The 22,950-nt window shown below is 38.9% G+C and overlaps 1 protein-coding gene and 1 long non-coding RNA gene across 4 annotated transcripts in view; one reads left to right on the forward strand and one right to left on the reverse strand.

Annotated features, from left to right (window-relative positions):
• The first annotated feature begins 255 nt into the window (after nucleotides 1–255).
• LOC143374574 (uncharacterized) lies at nucleotides 256–15,803 on the forward strand. Of its 3 annotated transcripts, XR_013086690.1 has the most exons (6): nucleotides 262–771; nucleotides 3,604–3,727; nucleotides 3,808–3,958; nucleotides 5,949–6,165; nucleotides 11,636–12,497; nucleotides 12,626–14,131. XR_013086690.1 is itself a non-coding variant. In XM_076822823.1 (5 exons), exons 1-5 carry the CDS (start codon nucleotides 530–532, stop codon nucleotides 14,893–14,895), a joined length of 771 nt encoding a protein of 256 aa, XP_076678938.1. In that variant the 5' UTR covers nucleotides 256–529; the 3' UTR covers nucleotides 14,896–15,803. The 3 variants fall into 3 exon arrangements, 2 of the variants coding, with proteins under 2 accessions (XP_076678938.1, XP_076678937.1); XM_076822823.1 differs by lacking the exons at nucleotides 11,636–12,497; nucleotides 12,626–14,131 and adding an exon at nucleotides 14,859–15,803 and having other exon boundaries at nucleotides 256–771; XM_076822822.1 differs by having other exon boundaries at nucleotides 11,636–14,132.
• The window catches only part of LOC143374604 (uncharacterized), a 115,179-nt gene continuing 99,260 nt past the window's right edge, over nucleotides 7,032–22,950 (reverse strand). Inside the window, exon 3 of the long non-coding RNA XR_013086704.1 lies at nucleotides 7,032–7,182. This is a non-coding gene — a long non-coding RNA (uncharacterized LOC143374604). The remainder of the gene's footprint in view (nucleotides 7,183–22,950) is intronic.

The raw sequence follows: 22,950 nt of genomic DNA on the forward strand, positions 1-22,950 counted from the left end.
CAGCGTACTTAATGGGTTCTAAATGCATTCTAACTCTAATCTATATTCATGAGTCATTCTGTATAATCTAAAAATTAAAGGACAGCTCTTAACTCGAAAACAATGTCAAATAGAGCGTATGTTTATAAGAATCCTTTTTATTGTTTAGATGCGCTGAAGTCGCCCTTAGAATATTTCCTACTGATTCTGGAACAACATGTATAAGAACTATATCTTATTATCAAAGAAGCTATTCTTTCAATGCGAACGTAAGCGGCAGTGAACCGAGGATTTCAGTGCTCAACGAGCTTTTTTTAAGAGGATCGTGAACCGAGACCGTGGGGCGATCAGGATCGTGGGCAGAGATCCCCGATCATCGCGACTCATACAGCTCCTGGTTGATATAAAAGGGGCGTATCGGTGCGTAACTGTCCAGCAGTGTGTCAAGAGCGTGTGTCCGGTCGTAGTGATCTCGTCAAGGAGCCGATATCGCGTAACGAGTTACGTTCGATCGTCAAGCAGCCGATCCCACTTCGACGACCTATAAAAGATGTCTCAGATGGGAGCAGACGGCAGTGGCACGTGCGAGAACGACATGTCTGCGTCGAAAAGTAGCTCGCTGTTGCGGCTGAATCAGGAGGACAGGCGTGCGTCCGTCGATTGGCAGGATCAGGACACCGATTCTGAGATCAGCGAGACCGATTTTCTGACGAAGGGGGCCTTTCTCTTGACGCCCAGCCACGAGCTCAGCATCGAGAAGGCGGCTACTATTTGTGAGAAGATGAACTTTCGGTAAGGAACGTCGGGTGTTTTGTTCGAGTGAGATTGTAGAATTGGAGTCTTATGGGTTTGTAGTTCTGGGGTACGAATTTCTGGAGTTCAAGTTCCTTGCGTAGGAATTCCTCGGGTTCGAGCTCCTTGGATTTGAATTCCTTGAGTACGAATTCTTCGAGTTTGAGATCCTTGAGTTCGAGTTCCTTGAGTTTGAGTTCCTTGGGTTTGAGTTCCTTGGGTTTGAGTTCCTTGGGTTTGAGTTCCTTGGATATAATTTCTTTGAATTCGAGTTCCTTGGGTTTGAGTTCCTTGGATATAATTTCTTTGAATTCGAGTTCCTTGAGTTCGAGTTCCTTGGATTTGAATTCCTTGGATTCGAGTTTCTTGAGTTCGAACTTCTTCAGTTCAAAATGCTTAGACTCGACTTCCTTGATTTCGAGTTCCTTGGGTTTGAGTTCCTTGGATATAATTTCTTTGAATTCGAGTTCCTTAAGTTCGAGTTCCATGAATTTGAATTCCTTGGATTCGAGTTTATTGAATTCTAACATCTTCAGTTCAAAATGCTTAAACTCGAGTTCCTTAAGATCGAGTTCCTTGAGTTCGAGTTCCTTGAGTTCGAGTTCCTTGGATATGAATTCCTTGGATTCGAGTTTCTTGAGTTCGAACTTCTTCAGTTCAAAATGCTTGGACTCGAGTTCCTTGAGTTTGAGCTCCTTGGATATAATTTCTTTGAATTCGAGTTCCTTGAGTTTAAGCTCCCTGAATTTGAATTCCTTGGATTCGAGTTTATTGAGTTCTAACATCTTCAGTTCAAAATGCTTGGACTCGGGTTCCTTGAGTTCGAGTTCCTTGGGTTCGAGTTCCTTGGATTTAATTTCTTTGAGTTCGAGTTCCTTGGGTGCGAATTCCTTGAGTTCGAGTTCCTTGGATTTGAGTTTCTTGAGTTCGTACTTCTTCAGTTCAAAATGCTTAGACACGAGTTCCTTGAGTTCGAGTTCCTTGGGTTCGAATTCCTTGGATATAATTTCTTTGAATTCGAGTTCCTTGAGTTCGAGTTCCTTGAATTTGAATCCCTTGGATTCGAGTTTATTGAGTTCGAGCATCTTAAGTTCAAAATGCTTGGACTGGAGTTGTTTGGGTACGAATTCCTTAGATTCGGGGTTCTTAACTTCGAAATGCTTGAATTCGTGTTGTTTTGACTCGAACTCCTTGGTACTGAATTGCATGGATTTGAATTCCTACGATTCAAGTTTCTTGATCTTCTTAGGTTCAAGTTGTTCGTATTCGAATCACTGGGACTCGAATTGCTTGTAATTGAATAAACACGAATGCTCGTCATTTAAATTAATATTTGTATCTCCAGTTGCACATTACACATTTGAAAATGAAATTCTCAGAGTGTAAAGTATTCACAATTTCCTTGTTTTCCAGAATCATATCTCGCATTCGTTTAAATTTTCTTGGCATTTTATTCACAAAAGCAGTTCAAAGTAACAAGATTAATCCCTAATTAATCTAGACTAACTTGGTTGCTAAATGTTAATTACTAAACAACAAGTGAACGCGTAAAATGGAAATACTGAAACTCCAATATTGGACCAGTGCATCTAGTTCGAAACTCACAAACTATTTCGATGCAACACCATGCGCTGTACTAACGATAATTGAAACAAATTGGTTACCCCGCGAAGGACAATATTGAAACAAATGTTTGATCAGTACCGTTAGTCGCGCTTTAGGGCTTCCAATGAAGTATTGTTGCAAACTGCATTATACCGTGCAATGTAATAGTGTAAATAGTTTTAACTTCTCTGCCACTTCCTTATACAGGTGCATGAAATATTGACTATCTCATATTGAAACAACAAAGTCAACTAATAAATGTTGAAAAGTCCATTCCCTAGTCTCTACGAATTTCAACAATCTGAATTATGCATTTAGATGAATAGAAGACACATTGTTTACCTTCCACAAAAAAATTGTAATCGTCCTATAATTTTAAAGCGATTCGTTTACAAATCTATGTTGACTAATATTCCATTGCTTATTTTGTTAAACGTTACACTTGCACGATGTTTGCACCGCAAAGTGGACCAGCTGAATAGGATCCCTTTACTAACTAAACTCGCCCATCAGCAAATTAATTAAATTTGCATTGGAATCGATATTTGAAGTCAAACACAGTACTAAGTATGCTAGAACTAAAACGAAATTCTACGAAAAGGGCTTCGAAATCGATAAATCTTAAATCTGAATAAGATTACTCTCTGCAACTATATCTCGAAGAAGACAGGATTCAAGTACGATCAAATTGATAGAAATTAACGTTTCGATTAACACCTCAATTTCAATCATCCTCGTCCGTCAAGGTGATTGAAAACGTCCTTTCAAAAAAAAATTTCATCTCGAGAATAAATACAAATTTCCAAATCTTCTTGTTCACATTACCGCAGAATTCTGTCGTACAAAAAAGGAGAAAACTACTGTAATTGTGTTTAACATTCTAAGCGAATAAAGGTGTTACAAAAAACAAATCTGAAGACTAAATAGAACTGAAATCAATTCGCACAAAGGAAGCCCCCAAACAATATATCGAATCTTAAACATGAATTAGTTCCTCCTCCCAAATTCCAACAGAGTACTAAATTAACCAAAATAAAATTGTCAGAAACGCTTCACGTGGAAACATCCGCCGAGCCCAGCCAGAAATCCCTTTCGATATAGAATTGGCTCTCGAAATTTGTGGAGATGACACCGTGATACAAGGAGGCAGGACCGGGAAGGCACGGCTGGCGGAGGAGGGTGGGAGAAAGGGGAGAGATAAAACATCGTTTTCGCTTTGCATTACAGTGGCGCGTTCTCCCTGACGAAGACGGCCACCGGTATACTCTTCAAGTTCAGCAACATCGACGATTTTCAGGCGGTCTACAAAAAGGGCTTCCACAAAGTCACCGGGGCACGCTTCTACAAGAAGGTACTTATCTCTCGGTACACAAAGGACCCACCCTCTCTTCAAACGCCTCTAAATACGACGTTTCGTATTCATGAACGCAGGTCGCCATACCCTGCAGACCCGCAAAGACATTCACGGTCTACGTTTTGGACGTACCTGAAGAATTACCCGAAGAGGATATTAGGCACGCTCTCTACAAGTACCGGTCCGTGGTTGAAATTACGCGGCTGCCCCTCAACACGGGCAACGTCAGTGAGTATTCCGTCGTGAAATCGCGATAGGCCCTGATAAAGCTCTGCCGTGTTGGCGAATTTTTCGGCAACGCCTACGCGGCCGTATAATGTCCGCCCTTTTGTTGAGTCAGCCCCCTCATGTTCGTGTAAAATACAGTGGACACTTGTGAGGAGGATCATACATCTTTGGGATCTTCATATGTTGGGTAACTTTTTCACAGAATTTTTTTAAACCTCTGTTTTTACTCTTTGTCGCGTCGATTGGGGGGAATATGTTAAGTGAGATGGAGTTAATGTTTCGTGAGGGTTTAACGGAAATAAAGTATTCGGTATCGTCGAAGCGAGTTAATCGCGTTTCTGCCAGTTTGACTGAGAAATGACCCAGTTCACAGGTTGAATATAAATTCGCAGACGTGATCAAGGTATCTCTCGCGTTCTCTGCTTGTTTCCATTCATCAGCGAAAGAGTGACCCAAGAAATAGCCCCTTTTTGGGTCCCACGATTTTGGAACTAAATTTTGTGAGAAAAATGATAGCTTATGATGAGACATCAATCACGACAATTTTTCAAGTAGAGGTGACAATTAGTTTCCGAATTTATGTCATTCCGATAATTTAAACAATTGTTTCCAGGGGTTTTGCTGACTGCTAATAACGAATTTGAACTTAGATTTTCAAAATCCACGAAAAAAAATCAAGAAATATAAATGTCTGTGCGGTGGGTGCGTTTTTAATATATCGTCCACAATGTTGAATTGGCTATTTGATTTTTTTTCCGTGAATTTTGAAAATCTAAGTTCAAATTCGTTATTAGCAGTCAGCAAAACCCCTGGAAGTAATTGTTTAAATTATCGGAACGACATAAAAGTCTATACATCGAAGCGTATGGGCTGACGCGTTAATGAATTTTCACTTCTTTCACCTCTCATATCTCAGAAACTAATTGTCACCTCAACTTGAAAATTTATCGGGATCATAAGCTATCGTTTGGCACAAAATTCAGTTCCAAAATCGTGGGACCAAAAAGAGGCTAAAAAAGGCCTAGTTTTGGGGTCACTCTTTGTGAGCGGTAAATGTAACGTGTTATTACCCGCGAAATTTATACATCTCCGTGAAACAGGATTTCCTGATTCCCATAGGATTCCTTTAAGCCCTTTTAATGTGACCAATTACAACTCGAATGGTTATTTAGTTTTTTCACTATCTGGTCCTAAACAAAAGTGTCCCTTTCATCCCACCTCTCCCCTATCGTTAAGTTAGCTTTAAGTTTTGACCACTAAGACTACATTCACTCAGAACCACGTAGTATCTGAAAATCAGCCACTGTATTCATGGTTTTCTAATAGCGAATTCGGTAACTGCCACCGAGTCTGCACTGGTGCCAAAAATGACCTGGATTGGTTGATTCTTATAGAGCTATCTTCGTTTCTATTAGAAACAACCAGTCCACGTCATTTTCTGACACCAGTGCAGAGTCAGTGCGAGGTACCGAATTCGCTACAATCAAGCAGTGAAGATGGTGACAGTTTCAGAGCAGAATTATTTCCAGTAACAGAACATTTCTGACAACACATTTTTACGCTTTTACCATACCATTCTTTTAGACGGAAGAAATAAAAATAAAAGCTTCAAGAACACCCCCTCCTTTATCATACAAGTATGCGCACAGTGTCTCATCAGAAAAGGCCTGAGACTAGTAGATCTGGAGAGGTTACCTTCCTAACAGGATGAAAGAAAAAGCCTCGCCAATCCCACGAAATTTGTTTCCTCATTCGATTCGCGCCCGAACAATTTCGAGCGTTGGGGGACGATGAGAGAAAGGGGTGCAAATAAAATAGAAGAAACAGATTCCTCGCGGTGGAGCGATATCGCGCGTCGTCTCGACTAATTCCGCTGATTCCCACGGTCGCTAACTCGATCGTCCCCGATCGAATTAATTTCAGCCCCCGTCTCGCCCCTCCTCATTTCCCTAACTGCGCCCGTTGACCCGGTGTCTGCTTTGTGAATTAGTGAAAGCGATCAACGACAAGCTGAAAAACGATGCCCACCACCAGAACGAGCCGGCGACGATTTACACAGGGCCGCCGGTTGTAAGGGTCACCCTGGCCAGCGTGGAGGAGACCTCGACGCTGTTGAGCCGCGGCCTGGATTTTTATGGGGCCACATATTTCCCCACCGAAACGCCCCACTCGGCTGTTCAACCCCTCGGCAAATACAAAAACAACAGGTGGGAAATGAACGTTCCAGCGTACGCTTGCAAAACGCTTTCCACACGAGCCGTCGAGCACGCATCAGAATCAATTTTAATTTATCTGGAGAGGTGGGGATGGGGTGAGCAGATCGATTCCCACCACCCCACCTCTTCGTGGCCTGGCCCGATTCCTTTCGCACCCGCGATTCTCATTGGGTGTCGCGGTTCGAATCATTCGAACGCTTCGACGATTTTCGATCGTTGAAGCCGCGCGTGAACTCATTCGTAACACTGTTACTCATGTCGCCTCATAAAAGTAGCAGAAGTCAACTATGTACTGGCGATGGTAGAGAAATAGTGGAGGAAGTTAGACCAAGTGGCAGAGAGTTGTGGGTGTTAAATATCTTTGAATTCAGTATTTTCAGGTTTTTATAGTTAAATTGATCGCGGAGCAGTGATTTTGCATGCTTCGTGCAACTTTGCTTGTGGTTTTAATGTTTTTGCTTTCTTTATTCGTATTTCCAACCACTTTGCTCGATAATCGAAACGTGTTTCTGTTTATGACTGTGCCTAATAGAATTTCATTTTTCCTATTTTTGTGAAGCAGGGTGAGTTTTACAAAAGTATGGTATAATTTGGATAACGTGCATTTTAATATATACGTGTAGGGGGTGAATTTTCGGAGGAGTTGTAAAATAGTTTTTTCAAAGCTACATGGGGTGACGACAAAATTCGTTTTTGTTTCTTAATTATTGACTGCATGAGACGTAATATGAGTCAGAAGATTATTGGTAGATACTAGTGGTAGTTGGATTCAAAGTTGAGGAAAATGCTTTGACTATTCTTTTTCCATTTGCAATGCACAGTCTGCAGATTATACTAACCAGAGTACCTGCAGAGGTGCAATTGGATTTGATACTTTTTCCTGTACTAATCGATGCAGCTATTCATGCTCATGCATGCCCATTAACGCATAACAGTAACCTTACCTTATAACACTTTTATCCTCCATCCTTTTCAGCGACACAGCTTCAATTATTTCCGCAGCACACTCTGTAACACACAAAAAATATAAAATTAATTTGGAGATAAAGTGAAATAACGTTTAATCCATACAGAAAACCGAGCATTGTGTAACATTGTGACTACTGTAAAATGGTCAAAAAAAAATAATTTTTTTCTCGCTTAAATGGTAGTTTAAAATCTTTAGAATCACATGCGAAAGGTTTGAAATATAAATATAGCCTAGTTTTTGAGATACGGAGGTGAACGCACACTCGAATGTCTGAGCGCCGAACGATACTTTTTAAAACGGTGTACATAATTTCTCAATCTGCAATTGTGACCAAATTTTGAAGACACCTCTGTTCCTACATTCTCTAAGCATTAACGGAGCATTTTGTGAAAATTCCTTTTTTTATGGGAGTTCGAAGAATCGTCACGAAAATCGGCATCCTTTTCTTCAACACGCTGTTATTCAGGGAATTTTCAAAATATTAAAAAACGGGTCCGTGAATGCTTAGGAATAACGTTATAATTAATGGACAACTTATGTTTTCTTATTTTAGACAATCCAAATTTGAGTTAGGAGGTACACCGTTTAAGAAAGACCATCAGTTCGGAGCCACCGCGTGACATATATATATTCTTAATTTTTATAATGGTTTTTAATGCTTTACAATATGTAAAAATCAAGTGCTAAACAGCAATTTAATCGGGTGATTAGTTTCTCTACACTTCGCATCAGAAGATTACCTACTTTTTCGGGCCGTCACAGTAGTCTACCCACTTAACCCAACCATGTTCCATCCTCACTATTGCTTGGTACATCCATGTTTCCATGATTACCAGTGTCAGCACTTATTAGAGCAGGACAAACAAATACGAATAACTGCTATTTTCATCAAGAACGAAGAAAGTAGTTGTTCCAAGAGAAATGGCAGAAATTTACCAATTAATTTGGTAACTGGAGAAGACGAGTTAACTCGTCATTCTAAAGTTCCTCCGCGTTGAATACCTAATACCAGTTGCTTCCACACGAAAATTTCGAAACTTTGCTTATACAAAGGAGTAAATAATGTCTTAGATTATACGTCGCATTTACTGTGGCCGAACTGAGTCAATTTGCCTGTAATAATTATTAAGCATACAGTTTTCAATATACTGGAGACGCTTCTGATCGAGAAATGACACACTTAACAGATTAATTGGTAATTATTTACCTTGGGGTTTCATTCTCTTTATTTTCGTCTTATTTTTGCCTGTATAGTCACCCCTGCCCCCTCATGGGGGCCACCCCTGCCCAATTCTAGCTCCATACCTATACCGATATCTCGGTAACGATCAACGCAGGTGTACCTATTCCGAATAAATAGGGTAAAGTAGCCGAATATGAGACCCATTTCTTAAAAACATCATAACTCTTGACTGAGAACACTTTTATTATAATTCGATACACGTTTTAAAAGTAGAATATGTATTCTTTAGCAGCCCACTGGAAAGTACTATAACAAAAATTGGGTTTCTTCATAATAAAATAAAAACGAAAGTCATTCAAATAGGCAGATAAAAAAATGGGTTCCTAATATGAGACCCAGTTTATTTTTCCTGAAACTTATTTTTTCTTTCCTTTTTTATAAAGTCGACAGGTGAAATCTATTTCTTCACTACCGCAGTCTTCGTGGGCCACCACCGAAGTCTTCATGGGCCCACCACGCCCATAGTAACACTTTATACGTACACTTAACTCATTGTTCACCTAGCACATCTGAAGAGTAAAGACCTGTGCAAAACAAGCATTCGGTATCATAATTTTCTTTCTTAATCATTTTCATCATTCAGAATAATTTCTTCTTCACTCTCGTCAGTAGAACTTCCACGGGTCTCATATTTGGAAACGATAGCATGATAACTACTCAGTAGCTTCGAAGTTAAGTCTTCATCATTTAACGATATACAACTAGTAAGCATTAAACTCCATTCCAAGCACTATACAACAGTATTTGTGAAAATCATTATACACTTACCACTTTAGAGGTATTTGTAATTTAATCGAACCACTTCAAAAACTTTCTGCAACGTATTTCAGAAATATGTGCTTGCTCAAGACTTGATTACAATTGATTACAATGCCACTGTGCGGACAAAACAACTAATACACGGTTAGTTAGTAAAGAAATAGCATCGCTATGACATTCAAGAGTTCTGTAGCGGAGATAAGCTGGGGTCTCATATTAGGAGAGGTCATCATATTCGGCTACTTTACCCTACCAAAATATTTTTATGAAAATCTCAAAAGCTAAAGCCGAGCGAATCGTGCCCCCAACAACATATCTAAATTTCATCAAAATCGGTGATGAAACCCTAAAGTAAATACTTACCTTCGATATCAAATAAAGTTAAAGTTGACAAATTTATTCGACGCTGAAGTTGATAGACTCGAGGAATAAAAAAATTAACTTTATTCCTCGAATAAAGTTAACCCAGGTCAACTTTATTCCACACATGACCAATAATTTTTTCAACTTTTATTTTTTTTTCGAAATTTTATTTAAATAGAAATTCTGCCCATCTCTGTTATAGAGTACTTACAGAGCAAGCTTACAGAGCAAGTTACCTAAAACACATGAATCCATCATGCAACAATCTAAAACCACCCAATCATATATTTAAACCCCATCTATTGTCCATTCAAATTGCCTCTCCTAAAGCCATACGCGCGTTATTCGGTTCTTGTTGGACAATGAAACGACCGTTCAACAATCCGCCGTTTCCCATTCGTCGTCAAAGACGACAACGATTCGAAGTTTGATACGGCCTCGTTCCATTCGCCGGTTTGTGAACGTCGGCTGTTTATCCATTCAGCTAGCCGAAGATTATTAACTGGACAGAAAATGGGCGACCGTCTACCAAAATGTTTCTTGTTTATGAATCATAAAGGCGCGCGCCATGGTCGTTCAATTGTGAGGGGGAAATTGGAAACGCTGGAAATACCGCGCGATGTGAAAAGCGACGAAACAATCGTCTGTATCATTGATGAAAACGGACAGGCATCCGAATGATCCTCGTAGAAATTCGGCATTCAGAAACGGGGGTGACTGGTTTACGTCAGAATTATGCGAAACGATAGTCCATGCAGACGAGATTTCCAGTGGATACGCGTGATTTCGTATTATCGCGGAATAATTTTCATGATGACCCGTGCACCGCGAATTAATGGGACGTGATTGCATCGCCGCCGCGTCCGCCGCGACTCGGGCAGAATCTGTTGTTTCGTTTTTCCAGAGGCTCGGCGTGGAATAGGAACTTTTACTCTCCGACATTATCATAACATTATCTGCAAATTAATAGCTTGGTGATGTATGAGCGAACAGTCACAGTATTTTGTATTTTGTTTTTCCTGTGTTATTCTTACACAGGATGGCGTTTCAAGCATTTTGCTTATATTGCCCAACGAACATTATTATTACATTTTCATTTTAGTCATTCATTCCCATTTTTCCCTCCTCTCTTCTCTTTCGGATCCCAGCAGCAGCAGCGCACCGGGAAAAAGGTGGTGTTGGTCGTCCTCCCCGGTCACCCATCTTTCCCCAGTACACGCCCCGTGACGCTTAACTTCGGTGATCTAACGAGAACCGGTGTATTCATCACGGCTACGGCCGCTGGTGAACAGTCAGTATATTGACGTTTTATTATTTGCATTAAATGAGCTGATAAAGGTAAGCAGTTGTTTTGTTTTATTAGTAGGTGAGGTAGTGGTGGTTTGTTCTAAATAAAGCAAAATCAATCTAGATCTGTCTACGCTGAAAGTTTTCGCAAAAGTCTCAGGGGTAAATGATAATTCGTCGGGCATCATTCTTGCAGAATAATTTGTTGAAGTTGAAAGAGAAAATGGGTTGGATTAATAAATACTACAAATGGAAAATTTAGGCAGAAAAAAGTTCAATGTGCGTATCCTAGAAGTTAAGTCGTCGTCTTAGAGTCTTTAAGCTTGATAGATCAGATCGAAAATTGTTAACTTTGACGAACTACATTTTTTAAACAAATTCGAAATCAGGCAAGTGATAACTTAAACCCCCCCAATTTCACGTGGGCTACAACATATTACAATCTCATCGAAATCCCTCATACCGGGTGCCGAAAGTTATCAAATGGAACTATCAAGTTAAATCCTACGATACTTACAGCATCATAGTTATCTACCATTTTTCTTGAAATTTGTAAAAATCAAATGAAATTAATACTACTGAAATACGTACAACCCCTACACCAAAGAAATACTCGAAATTATAAACAATGCAAGGTATTCTTACATTGCATTTATAGTCATTTAACAGCTCAGAAAATTTTCCTTACACCAATACACGACATACTAATTCGTTCTACCGTAAACAATCTAACAAACAAACATAAATGAAATTCGCCTGCAAGGGTGGCCAGACGAAGCAGACGACAAAAATGAGAAGGGAAAAAGTCAATTTTTCATCGGCGGTCGCCATCGTTTCAGGTGGCTCGAGCTGGCAGCCATCGGCGCCGGACAAAGAGTCAGGGACCTACTTCCGGTCTTCGACAACGCTGGCTTCAACAAATTGTCACCTCCGGCCAGTCGGCTGATAAAGCCGCAAAAAAACTGACATGCTCCTTGATTTCTCTCACCTCATCCCTCGAAACTCTGCGATTTCCTCGACGTCTGACTGCGAAGTGGGGTCGAGACTATTCGAATACTTCATGAGCACTCGAATGTTATGAATATTTCTTGAGCATTGGAGTATTCGAATATTATACTTGAATTAAGGCCGTACTTGGATATTATATTAGAATTATGGTTGTATTCCAATATTATACTAGTATTCAAGTTGTATTCGAATATTTAAATACTGAATTTTTTCGTGTGGCACGTAATTCTATGGAATATTTAAGTGGGAATTATTTAATTTTAAAACATTTTTCGATTCCACAAGTAGGTAATTCGGAGTTAATTAGAGGAAGGCTATTTCAATGGGCGAATTTTAAAGAAGTTTTTCACCCTGTTGAAGCAAAACATTGCTTTTCTCATATTTTTCAACACAGTTACTTTGTGAATACTTTGTGACAATTTGAAACAAATTTCGCAATATCTTTCTATGGAAGTACCTATACAACTTTTCAAATATAGTATTAGAATATTGAGTGGTCAATTATTCAAAAAATTAAATATTCGAGTGTTCAGGTATTCAAATACTTAAATATTCCAGTGGTCAAGTATTCAAATACTCAAATATTCGAGTGATCAAGTATTCAGGTACTCAAATATTCGAGAGTCCAGGTATTTAAATACTTAAATATTTGAGTATTCAAATATTCAAATACTCAAATATTCGAGTGATCAAGTATTCAGGTACTCAAATATTCGAGAGTCCCGGTATTTAAATACTTAAATATTTGAGTGTCCAAATATTCAAATACTTAAATATTCGAGTATTCAAGCATTGAAATATTCAAATATTCGAGTGTTCAGATATTCAAATACACAAATATTCGAGTATTCAAGTATTTAAGTAATCAAATACATCCCTGATTCGAATGTCATATTCGACTTCTTGAAATGGTCTATTCGAATTTTCGAATATTCGAGTAGAAAAAAAAATCGCCAAATAGTCCTAACACCCTTTGAGGAAGAGCATCCAAACAAGTCGAACTCCACTGCAGGATCGTCAAGGGACAATTCAGGAGGATGGAGGACAAGTTGGAGACGAGCAGGAAACCCTACTGCTGTTGTAACGAAACCACTTTTGGTGCAACGCTGCGTTAATTTGACGACCGTGCACGGGTGTTAGGCTAACTTGGTAACTCGCCAGGTAGAACGATCTCGTCTAGAAACTTTTTAATAAAAAGATTTTAAGCCTGCTTGCACTTTTCACACGAAAAAGTGTATTTTTTACGCTTCTTCTGTATTTCGTTCTGGTGATTGATGTGTTTTTAACGAATTTCAACTTTATGCCTTTGGTTTGTCATGTTTCACCAGTTTCATGGCGAAAGTTTGAATTTCTTAGACAGAATCGGAAATTTTTATGAATAACGAACGAAAAATTTTTGTGAAAAAGTGAAATACTCAATAATGTTCAGAGTTGAAAATGTTTAATTATATTTGTACTGGAATATCTTCGTATTATGCTGTTATACGCGTATAATAAATTCATGACATTAAACAATGCATAAATTCATGAAGAATGCTTGAAGAACGTTACGTATGTATTTTATATATTATTATAAAATACAGAGTTAAAATAAATAGTCCAATTTTTCTAACGTTAAATGAAGGCATTTAAATAGAATGATTTTGACACACAGTAATAATTAGTATTTATGGAGGTAGTTCTACCTGGTTCTTTATTTCTCTCGTAAAACATGTTCCTATTTGTTCTTTCCTCTTTTTTACAAGATTAATATTTAATTGCAATAATAAATCGCTGTTCCTATGCAAGCTTCGTGTTATCGAATCGAACAATGTTAAATGCGTTACCAAAATGAAATTGTTGTAGAATAGAATTTTCGGGGAACGCCTATTTTACATAAATCGGCTTTAGTATGTAGGTACAAACGAAATCGTTTATATTGATGTTAATTTTGCATTGTTGACGATACTTCTATTTATGTGAAATTGTATTCAAATGTATTAATATTTTAACAACAATGATGGATGTACTTGTTTTAATATAGTATTAACGAGAATAAATTTGCATCATCTAGAATATAGAATATCGAAATATTGCAGTAAAAATATTAAAATTTGAGAAGCAACGAAAAAATGGTTGTTTAATTTTTTTTAAACCTGATTCATTCCATTCTTTGATTACAATATTTCAGGGGAATAATGAGACAAGGAAAATAATGAACACAGCTAACGAGCAAGTAGAAAATGCTATCACCACGACACAGAAAGGATAGAAGGAAGAATATTCATTTGAATAAAAAATGAGGAATAAACAAAGAAAATCACCTTTCTGCTGGACCGAAATAGGTACTGAAAAAAAAACAATCATGTAAATTAATAGTAAAATAAAAAAGAAAACACCCATAGAAGTAGGTATACATATTTGAATAAAAATAACGGGGCAGAACACGCGAGCAAAGGAATAAAATTTAATTTATTTTTTAATTTAATTTTAATTTTATACGAGACAAACCCTTTGATACAAAAGATAATTAACTAGAGAAGTCTAGAGGAAGAAGAGATACTTTGAGGACACAAAAATATACAAAATATTCAAAATATACAAAATATTCAAAATATACAAAATATTCAAAATATTCAAAATATGCAAAATATTCAAAATATACAAAATATTCAAAATATACAAATATACAAATATATACAAATATACAAATATACAAATATACAAAATATGCAAAATATACAAAATATGCAAAATATGCAAAATATGCAAAATATGCAAAATATGCAAAATATACAAAATACACAAAATATAAAAAATATACCAAATATACAAAATATACAAAATATACAAAAGTGACATTTTAGTGTTGTAAATTATATTCTTAAATACTTTACGCATTACATAAAAAATAAAACGGAACATCTCTCAAAAAGGAAAACTGCAGAGAAGCGAAAATCGCGGGAATTGACTGCAAAATAGAAGAATAAGAATAGATAATGTCGACAGAAACGATAAATAGATAAGGAAGAATAGTCACAGTACCAAAGAACGAATAAGAATACCTCTCCACAGAAGCGCAGAAGAGGGCCAAGTATCTGTTAAAGTGTAGAGCTGAGGAGGAAGGAGGATCGCGTAAATCGGCAGCAAAATAGAAACAGAAACGATAAATAGATAAGGAAGAATAGTCACAGTACCAAAGCACGGCATAGAACACGCCGCCGCGGAAACGAGGAAGAGGAGAAAGATCGCGTAAATCGATGGCGGAATAGAAAAGAAAACGGCCACTGGAACGAGGACCGTGGAACGGGGAGCTGGGGAAAGGGACGATCACGGAAACGAAGAACAGCAGGCAGGGCAACTTGACGGGGCGCAATAACGATAAATGTAAAGTTTGCGTACGCATCGTTAGTACCATTGCCAGGCCCGCAATAATCGTTGCTGCCAGGCTACGACGTCGCTCGGGGCTTACTAACTACTAATTGTTACCAACTTAGCGAAACGAAGAATCCTCTGGCCGCACGCGTTCCCTCTCCCTCGCCGTCCCGCTTCCCACCCCCCTTCTATCTTTCTTCCTTTACGCGTTACTTTCGCAGATTAAAAAAATTTCGCGTTTAACACTCTGCCCTCGAGACGAAACGCCTCGCGTTTACGTTTCCCCGAGTAGGCGTGTTGCAAAAAGGGAGTGAGACGATGTTAATTGCCGCCACGGGTTCTGCACAGGATCGAGTTCTGCGATTACGGTCCCCATGCCGACTTCTTTGCTCGTGAATTCAGCCGTCAAGTCGGGACGGGTATTCTGACAGAGTAATGAGCAATTCATTTTTTCCTTTTTTTTATTTCCGCGCCCTGTTTCTTCGATTTGGATCGTTCGAGGTTATGTTGCATCGAGGGAAAGGGGATGTTGCGTGAAATAGTTATAAATTATTTCACTGGTAATTAACCCTTAGCATAACAAGGTTAATTTAGGGTAAATTCTGGTTTACTGTGAGCATCATGGGAGTTGGTACTAGAATAAGCTTTGTAGGGGAGACCGGGGTGACGAGAAAAAAGTTTCAAGTCGAATACAATTTTTCCCTTTCGATAAAAATGGGTGGAAATAGATTTATAATATAATTTGAACGTTACTATTTATATGTTATGAATAGCAATACTTAAAATGAACTTAAAGTATATTAAAAATCAACTTGAAAAGAAAATGCTAAAACGACCACTTTACCCCATATATGACTTAACCCAGACCTAACCCATATATGGGGTAAAGTGAGCTACTATCTGGGGTAAAGAGCTGAAATAAAATACGAGTTTTAATTAAGGATATAGGTAATTATTAACCCCTTGCGCTGAGATGAAGTACGTAGCACGTCAGTTTCTGTATTTTTTTAAACCGTGGTTGTCGAAAACTGGCAGATTTTTCATTTTTTTGAGGTTAGATTCTGTTCCATCACACCGCGGGGTTTCCCAGCTAGCTGACAGGTTAGGTTATTGCGCACATCACTCGCGCATCTTTTCTTTGCAGCTCAGTTTACCCGGGTCATTTTGCCCCGAATGTGTACTCAGTGGAAACTGAATTATTTAATAATGTTAGGATTAATGTTTTAAAATAACACATTTAAGACTTATTTATCTAAAAAGCTAAATTGAACAGAAAACCAATTGGAAGTCTCTAAAACTTAATTTGTAATTTTTTAAATGAATCTCCATTTTTCGATATCTGAATGTGCATAATTATCATTGTGGTATTACACACATTTATTACGTCACCAAAATTTGTAAATATATTCTATCGTTAAAGAATAAATTAAGAAAGCTCATTTTACCCCGAGGTTCACATTGCCCCGGTCTCCACTACGTCGAAAATATTCGAAATAGCGAGCTTTGAAATATAGGAAACCAATGGTTTGGGAAATATGTAGCGGATTTTCCTGGATTGAATGTAAATGTGTTTGATATATTTAGTATATTCTAGTGGCTTCGTAAGCCGTCAAAATTTTCAGCTGATATGTCCTTTCGTCTGCGAGATATGAGTTTTGACAATTCGGAAAATGTTTCGAGGAAATCGCGTTTTGTAAATCGAAATTTATAATTTTTTTTTCGAAAAACTATTGTTAATATTGCATTAAACTCTTTTGGGATATAAGAAGGCATCTTTAAACTTGCAGAATTTTTTTTTATGTCGATCCTTTTTATTATTTGTTAATTATTGTAAACCACCTGTCACAATCATCTGATTGCAAAAAGAAGAAAATTTTCTTAAAGTTAAGTAATTTACGCTGGAACTGGACCTAAAATTTTAATTTTAGTTTTTATTTATAATACTTTTTTCGTTGATATAACGAATAATATGAAAAAATCATCTAAGGAAAAACTTACTTTTTCTTTCAAACGCTATAACTCTTTCAATTTTTTATTTTTTTTCCTTTAAAGTGGACCAATCCCAACGTAAACTATGTAACTTTAAGAAACTTCTGTTTTTTTCCAATCAGATGACTGTGATAGGTGCTGCACAGGATCGCCAACAGGAGTTACATCGTCGAAGAAGTGGACAAGATTCCACAATAATTAATACATAATAATAAGAATGATCGACATCAAAAAAATATTTTCTGCAAGTTTAAAGATGCCTCCTTATATCCCAAAAGAGTTTGATCCAATATGACCAACAGTTTCTTAAAAAAAAAAATTAAAATTCAGTTACTTTTGGGGCTGTTAGATGTGAATCCCCCCTTAAAGTTTAAAGTATATTTCATAAAGTGGTTCATTCAGGGGCAATATATTTAACACCCGTTCAAGTTTCAAAATATCCTTTCAGAAATGTGTTCTTAATATATATACCTACTTCGAACTATAAAAGAAAAATGCAAAACACAAAAAATCGATTCTTGTGATCCTCAAAACAGTAAATTTTTAAAATGCATCATGGTGAACACGTTTCAAGCAGGGTTGCCATCTAAGGGTGGCAACATTTGGCCTATTCACCGGTAAATCAAAAACATGTAAAAAGAAAATGGTCCTTAACTATTTCAGGACTGGCGACGCAACAGTTTGAAAATTGGATGTTATGTTGGCAATTTACACAGAATTGCAATGAATTTGTGATGCGTTGTGTGTTACTTGTTGTTGCCTACGGCAAATAACTGCTTCGATCCAATTCCCCTTGAAGTTCGTGTCTCGTTACCGTGGAATTAATTGTAACAAATTTATGTAGGAAGAGTACTTTAGCAACTGCACAGCGCTCCCTCAAAACAGGCAGTGGAATTGCGAAAACAGAGGGGAAGGCCCTAGGGGGAAATCAGTTTTAATACTTCGAAGTGTTCAGCGTAATGCCGCAAACGCGTGGCTAACGTAAAATTATGTAATGTAGAGAACTGTGCAGCATTCCCGTTTCAGCTTCGCTGTTCCGCGAGTTCTCGTTACTTAGTCCAGCAGTCAAGTAATTATTATATTGTCTGCACGCGGAGTCTATTAAAAGTTAGCTGTGTGCAATGAGTTTAGCAAAAGAACTTACACTTTAAACTCCTCGTATCCTAAATGCGCCATTGTTGCAGCATTACACTATTACGGACTCTTTGCAATTGTGCTTTATTCGTCGTAAACGATGTAACGCGGCTTGTTCAGGTTATTCGAATTAAACTACCGCTGTAGCGCACAATTATACGTGTAGTCCCTGCGTGGAAATTTATTTTGCATTCGTACTCAATTTACTCTACACGGGTAAAAGTAAGTGCCGAAATTAAAAACAACATAAAATATCGGAAAATGTTCGACGCGCCAATGGTAATACTGTAGTATAGAATTTGAGTTTTGGCACTTACAGTGGACAACAAGGATCTACAAGGACTTTTTCAATTGTGTCTCATTTTTTAACCGACTTCAAAAAGGAGGGGGTTACAGATTTGACCCGTATGTATTTTTTTTTATATATGCTTGTCTCCGCATAACTCCTCAACATGTTGACCGATTTTGATCTTTTTTTGTTCGAAAGAGTCCTATCCTACACTGCATCAATATTGGCCCAATATTTTGCCAGTTCTGGTTAATAATAAAAACTATTGTCACCTAAGTATTATTATTTTATGTACGTACGCTCATATCTCCTCAGCATGTGGTATTAATATATACAAAACTAAGTTAAAAATAAAAAAATTAAAACCGACTTCAATAAAATAAAAATGCACTAAAAAGTGAAAATTAATTTTTTCCCTTATTTAATCTACGACTTTCATATTTTTTAAGTTGGCGCCTCATCATTTGCACTATGTAAATCTGGCGCCGACTTAAAAAATATGAGAGTCGTAGATTAGATAAGGGAAAAAATTATTTTTCACTTTTTAGTGCATTTTTATTTTTTTTGAAGACGCTTTTATTTATTTATTTTTTTAATTTTTTTATCTGTATCGCGTACATCGAGGGGAGTTCCAAGAATAAATCAAGGGTGTCAATGTGGCGCGTGAAAGCCACTAATCAAGCTTCATTTAGAGATCGAATATGAAATAACAAACTTCATTTTAACCATCATTGTGCATGATTCATTATTACCTGAATTGGTTTAGCGATATTTCCTTTTACATTTTGCTCGCAAAACAGCTACATTGCTCTATTTAAGATTTATGCCGCAAGTTTCAATAGCCAAATCGCATTGGCTGGTCCAAACTTCGCACGCAAAATGAAAGGAAGACATAATTGGTAACTGAAGCTGATTTCTGAATTTCCCCTTTAATCATCACTCAGACAACAATTAAATTATTTTATCCGTATCATTTCGCTTTAATTAACTCTGGTGCATTAAATCGTTATAAAAGTGCTGAGGCAGCGTGTTAAATTAATTTAACAGACATTTTACATTTTCATCTTCCGTTGAAGCACATAAAAGCGACGCTGAACTAAGCTTTAATTACATGCTGCATAATAATTCAACTGAAACGAAGGTACAATTACAGTGTCCGGTTGATAGGCGGCACGAGAGCCGTGGAAACTCGAGGAAAACGTGCGAGTGACAAAACTCGAGCTCGTTCAGTGCTACAGAATTATAAGATGCATTCGCCATTATCGTTTACCGCCCCTTTCGCGCGTTTTTGCGACCCCTGGCCTTATCGGCGAACTAGGAGGCGGAAATTAAACGTGTACGGTGCACACCCAGAGGTAGGAAGAGGGGCGGAAGGAGAGGGGTAAGAAAGAAAAACAGGAACGTAACAAATTCAACAGGCGAAGAAAAAAGAGAATTCGAGTTCAAAGGGGAAGAAATCGGCAAGGGAAAGAAAAGGAAGAAAACACGCCGATTTTTATGAGACTTTGCAGGATAGTGAAGAATATTTGACACGTATTTCTTATTATCGGCAATCATTCATGTTGAAGGGGTGAAAAAGCCCCTAAAGTAGGCGGATGAAAACATATTTTCTGAAATTTTCTAAAACTAAACAGGGAGCTGGATTCGTCTTTGAAAAAACTCAGACTTCGAAAAAGTAATTATCTTACGCATAATAATTCTCGAGATATTGCAGAAAATATATTTTCGACTCCAACTTTAGGGGCAGTTTTCACACCCTCAACATGGTCGATTGCCGATAACAAAAAATACATGTCAAATATTCTTCACTATTCTGCAAATCTGCAGGGTCTCATCAAAATCGGCGTGTGTGGGTTCGATATCTTCCCTTGTGAGTGTTAAAAAAGGGAAGAAAGAGAGGAATCACTGCAATAAAAGATAGTGAGAAAGGGAAAGAATTACATTAATTCAGTTACGTAGCATCCAGAAAAGGAAGCTTCGGGAAACGCAGAGCAACGAGATGTTTTCCGAATGCGCTTGTAGGTAGGGCCACGGTGTAATAGACGGGTGTTCCGACTCCTGTCCAGAATGTGTGACTTTTTCGTCCTAGTTCTTCTGGCGGCCGGCAGATTTCGTGGCTGTTGTAAAGGCATTTACATGTATATATACAGGCCTGGTATGGAATTCCTACTCGTAGGGGAAGGGGAACACGCCACGCATGCGCGTGATGACCCCGTGACGTCAATCCAATCAACGCCAAGGTTCAGTCAAATGACAGCGTCATCACGCACATGCGTGGCATGTCCCCCCCCCCCATTACGCGTAGGATTTTTCTGGCAAGCCCAGTAATACCAGTACAATCTCTACTACCACAATCTCATTAACACACATGTATATGCCTTCTAGGTCACGACGCCTCTCGCGGCGGCCAGGGGAACTAAACAGAAATCGGCACACAAAATCGCTGAGGTAAAAAGTACAGAGTCAGAACACCTGTCTATTACACAGTAGGTAGGGCTATTCGAGCGGCTTGAGATTCGGACCTAGCCGGGACTCGCTTTTCGAGCCCAGCCGGGTACCCGTAAAATCCGGGTAGCTCGAATTTATTCGGGCGGCTTGAAAAATCCGGGTAGTCCGAATCGTTTTGGGCCGCTCCGAAGAACCGGATAGCCCGAATTGTTTCGGGCCAAACACCCGTTTCCAAGTGGGCATTGATTAATTTATAATCTTGAAGTTTACTTATTAAAAGAATATCTAATTACTCTTTCAAACCCCTCGGGCTTGTGCGAACTTCGCACTGTCATGTTTTCCTCGTATCTAGTGTGCGTATATATATAAATTTTTGAAGGGTGTATTTTTGTGCAATATGTAGTGCTTAAGTATCCGGTTCTTCCGGGTGGCCTGAAACGTTTCGGATTACCCGGTTTTTTCAAGCCACCCGAAAAAATTCGGGCCGCCCGGATTTCATGGGTACCCGGCCCCGGGCCGGACGGTCGAGCCGAGCCGGGCTAGGCTCGCTTTATTCGAGTACCCGAACAGCTCTACTTGTAGGCCGCTCGTGAGTAAAGACGTAAGGCGCGGAATGCAGTTCGCGAGGCCCGCACTTAACGACGCGTCTGTTGATTTTTGCGGCCGGGGATACCTGCGATCGGGTACATATTAGAGGCCCGCAAAGACATTTCCTTCGTCGCTCTCGGGCAGCATAGGGACTCCGGCAGGAGAGTTCGGCGATAATACCTGAACACTTGCCTGGGGAGGGAGCGCACTAGAGTCTGGTCCTGGACGCCCGACCGATATGGACAGTTCGGGGACAATGCCTGGACCCCTATCGGTCGAGAGAGTACAGAGCATTTCATTAGATGCCCGAGGAGAGTGCGATGTGGAGGGTCCAGCGACAATACCTGGACGCCAATCGAACGGGAGAGTATAGAGTAAAGGTAGTCTCTCACTACGCCTCGCCTCGGCGCAACTTCTTTTCGCACTCCCATCTAGGCTCGCGTCGCCTCGGGTTTTCCGCACCTGAAGTTATCTGAGCTTGCCTCGGTTCATGTATTTGGTCAGTTCCTCAGAGAACCTTTTCCTTCCTCTTTTAGCGGTCACCGAAAGCGGTGGCATTGCATCCACTCGCATTACGCCTCGCCTCTCTTCCTCAGAATATTCTCGAGGAAGAATCCGCTGCTCGCAGTCGCGCAGAGGCAAGGTGAGGCGAGACGCACTGTGAGTAAATTGTCAAAATACATAAGAAAAGCATAGGAAGAATAAAATGAGCCGAGGCGAGGCGTAGTGAGAGCCTACCTTAAGCCGGGAATTCACCTGGAAGCTAAGCTATGCTATGCGATGCTAGGCTATGCTACGTTTTAAAAAAATTAGCTTCAATACATTCTTATGGAACCGTTTCTACCAAAAGCTACGTTAAAACATAGCATCGCATAGCATAGCTTAGCTTACCTTCCCGGTGGATTCCCGGCTTTACTCCTGGACGCCTCATTAGAATAAAATCGAGTGCAGCATGCACATTAGAGTCCCGTGAATTATATAAACGTAGCGGGACGTGACGTCTAATTCTTGAAATTGTAGCCCTGTCCCATCAACTAAATCATGTATTCCCACCTAGTCCTAATAAACCTTGTCTGTCCAGCAATTTTCCTTGAATTCAATCGAAGAAGGCTACAGTTATTATATCATAATAAGCTACGTTTCTTTCGCTGTGGTATTTGAAAGCTCAAGCTACAATTAAAAAGCACCAAGTCGCCCAAAAATGTTAAGAGACACAACAGAATGGAGAGCACAGTAAGTGGGAGCAGGGGATGAAGAGCGAGGACACTACTGAAGATGTACGACAGGCGAAAGGCGAAGGGAAGAATGACGAACGAGGGAATTTCATTCGCAGGGGGTGGCAGA

The sequence above is a fragment of the Andrena cerasifolii genome, chromosome 11 (assembly GCF_050908995.1).
Source record: "Andrena cerasifolii isolate SP2316 chromosome 11, iyAndCera1_principal, whole genome shotgun sequence".
Lineage (NCBI taxonomy): Eukaryota > Metazoa > Arthropoda > Insecta > Hymenoptera > Andrenidae > Andrena > Andrena cerasifolii.

Bases quoted from the DNA above. Each gene is read 5' to 3' on its own strand.
- LOC143374574 (XM_076822822.1), top strand. From the start codon at position 530: ATGTCTCAGATGGGAGCAGACGGCAGTGGCACGTGCGAGAACGACATG. The intron at 3,728-3,807 runs GTACTTATCTCT...TCATGAACGCAG, and splicing joins GGGCACGCTTCTACAAGAAG to GTCGCCATACCCTGCAGACC. The intron at 3,959-5,948 runs GTGAGTATTCCG...TTTGTGAATTAG, and splicing joins CCTCAACACGGGCAACGTCA to TGAAAGCGATCAACGACAAG.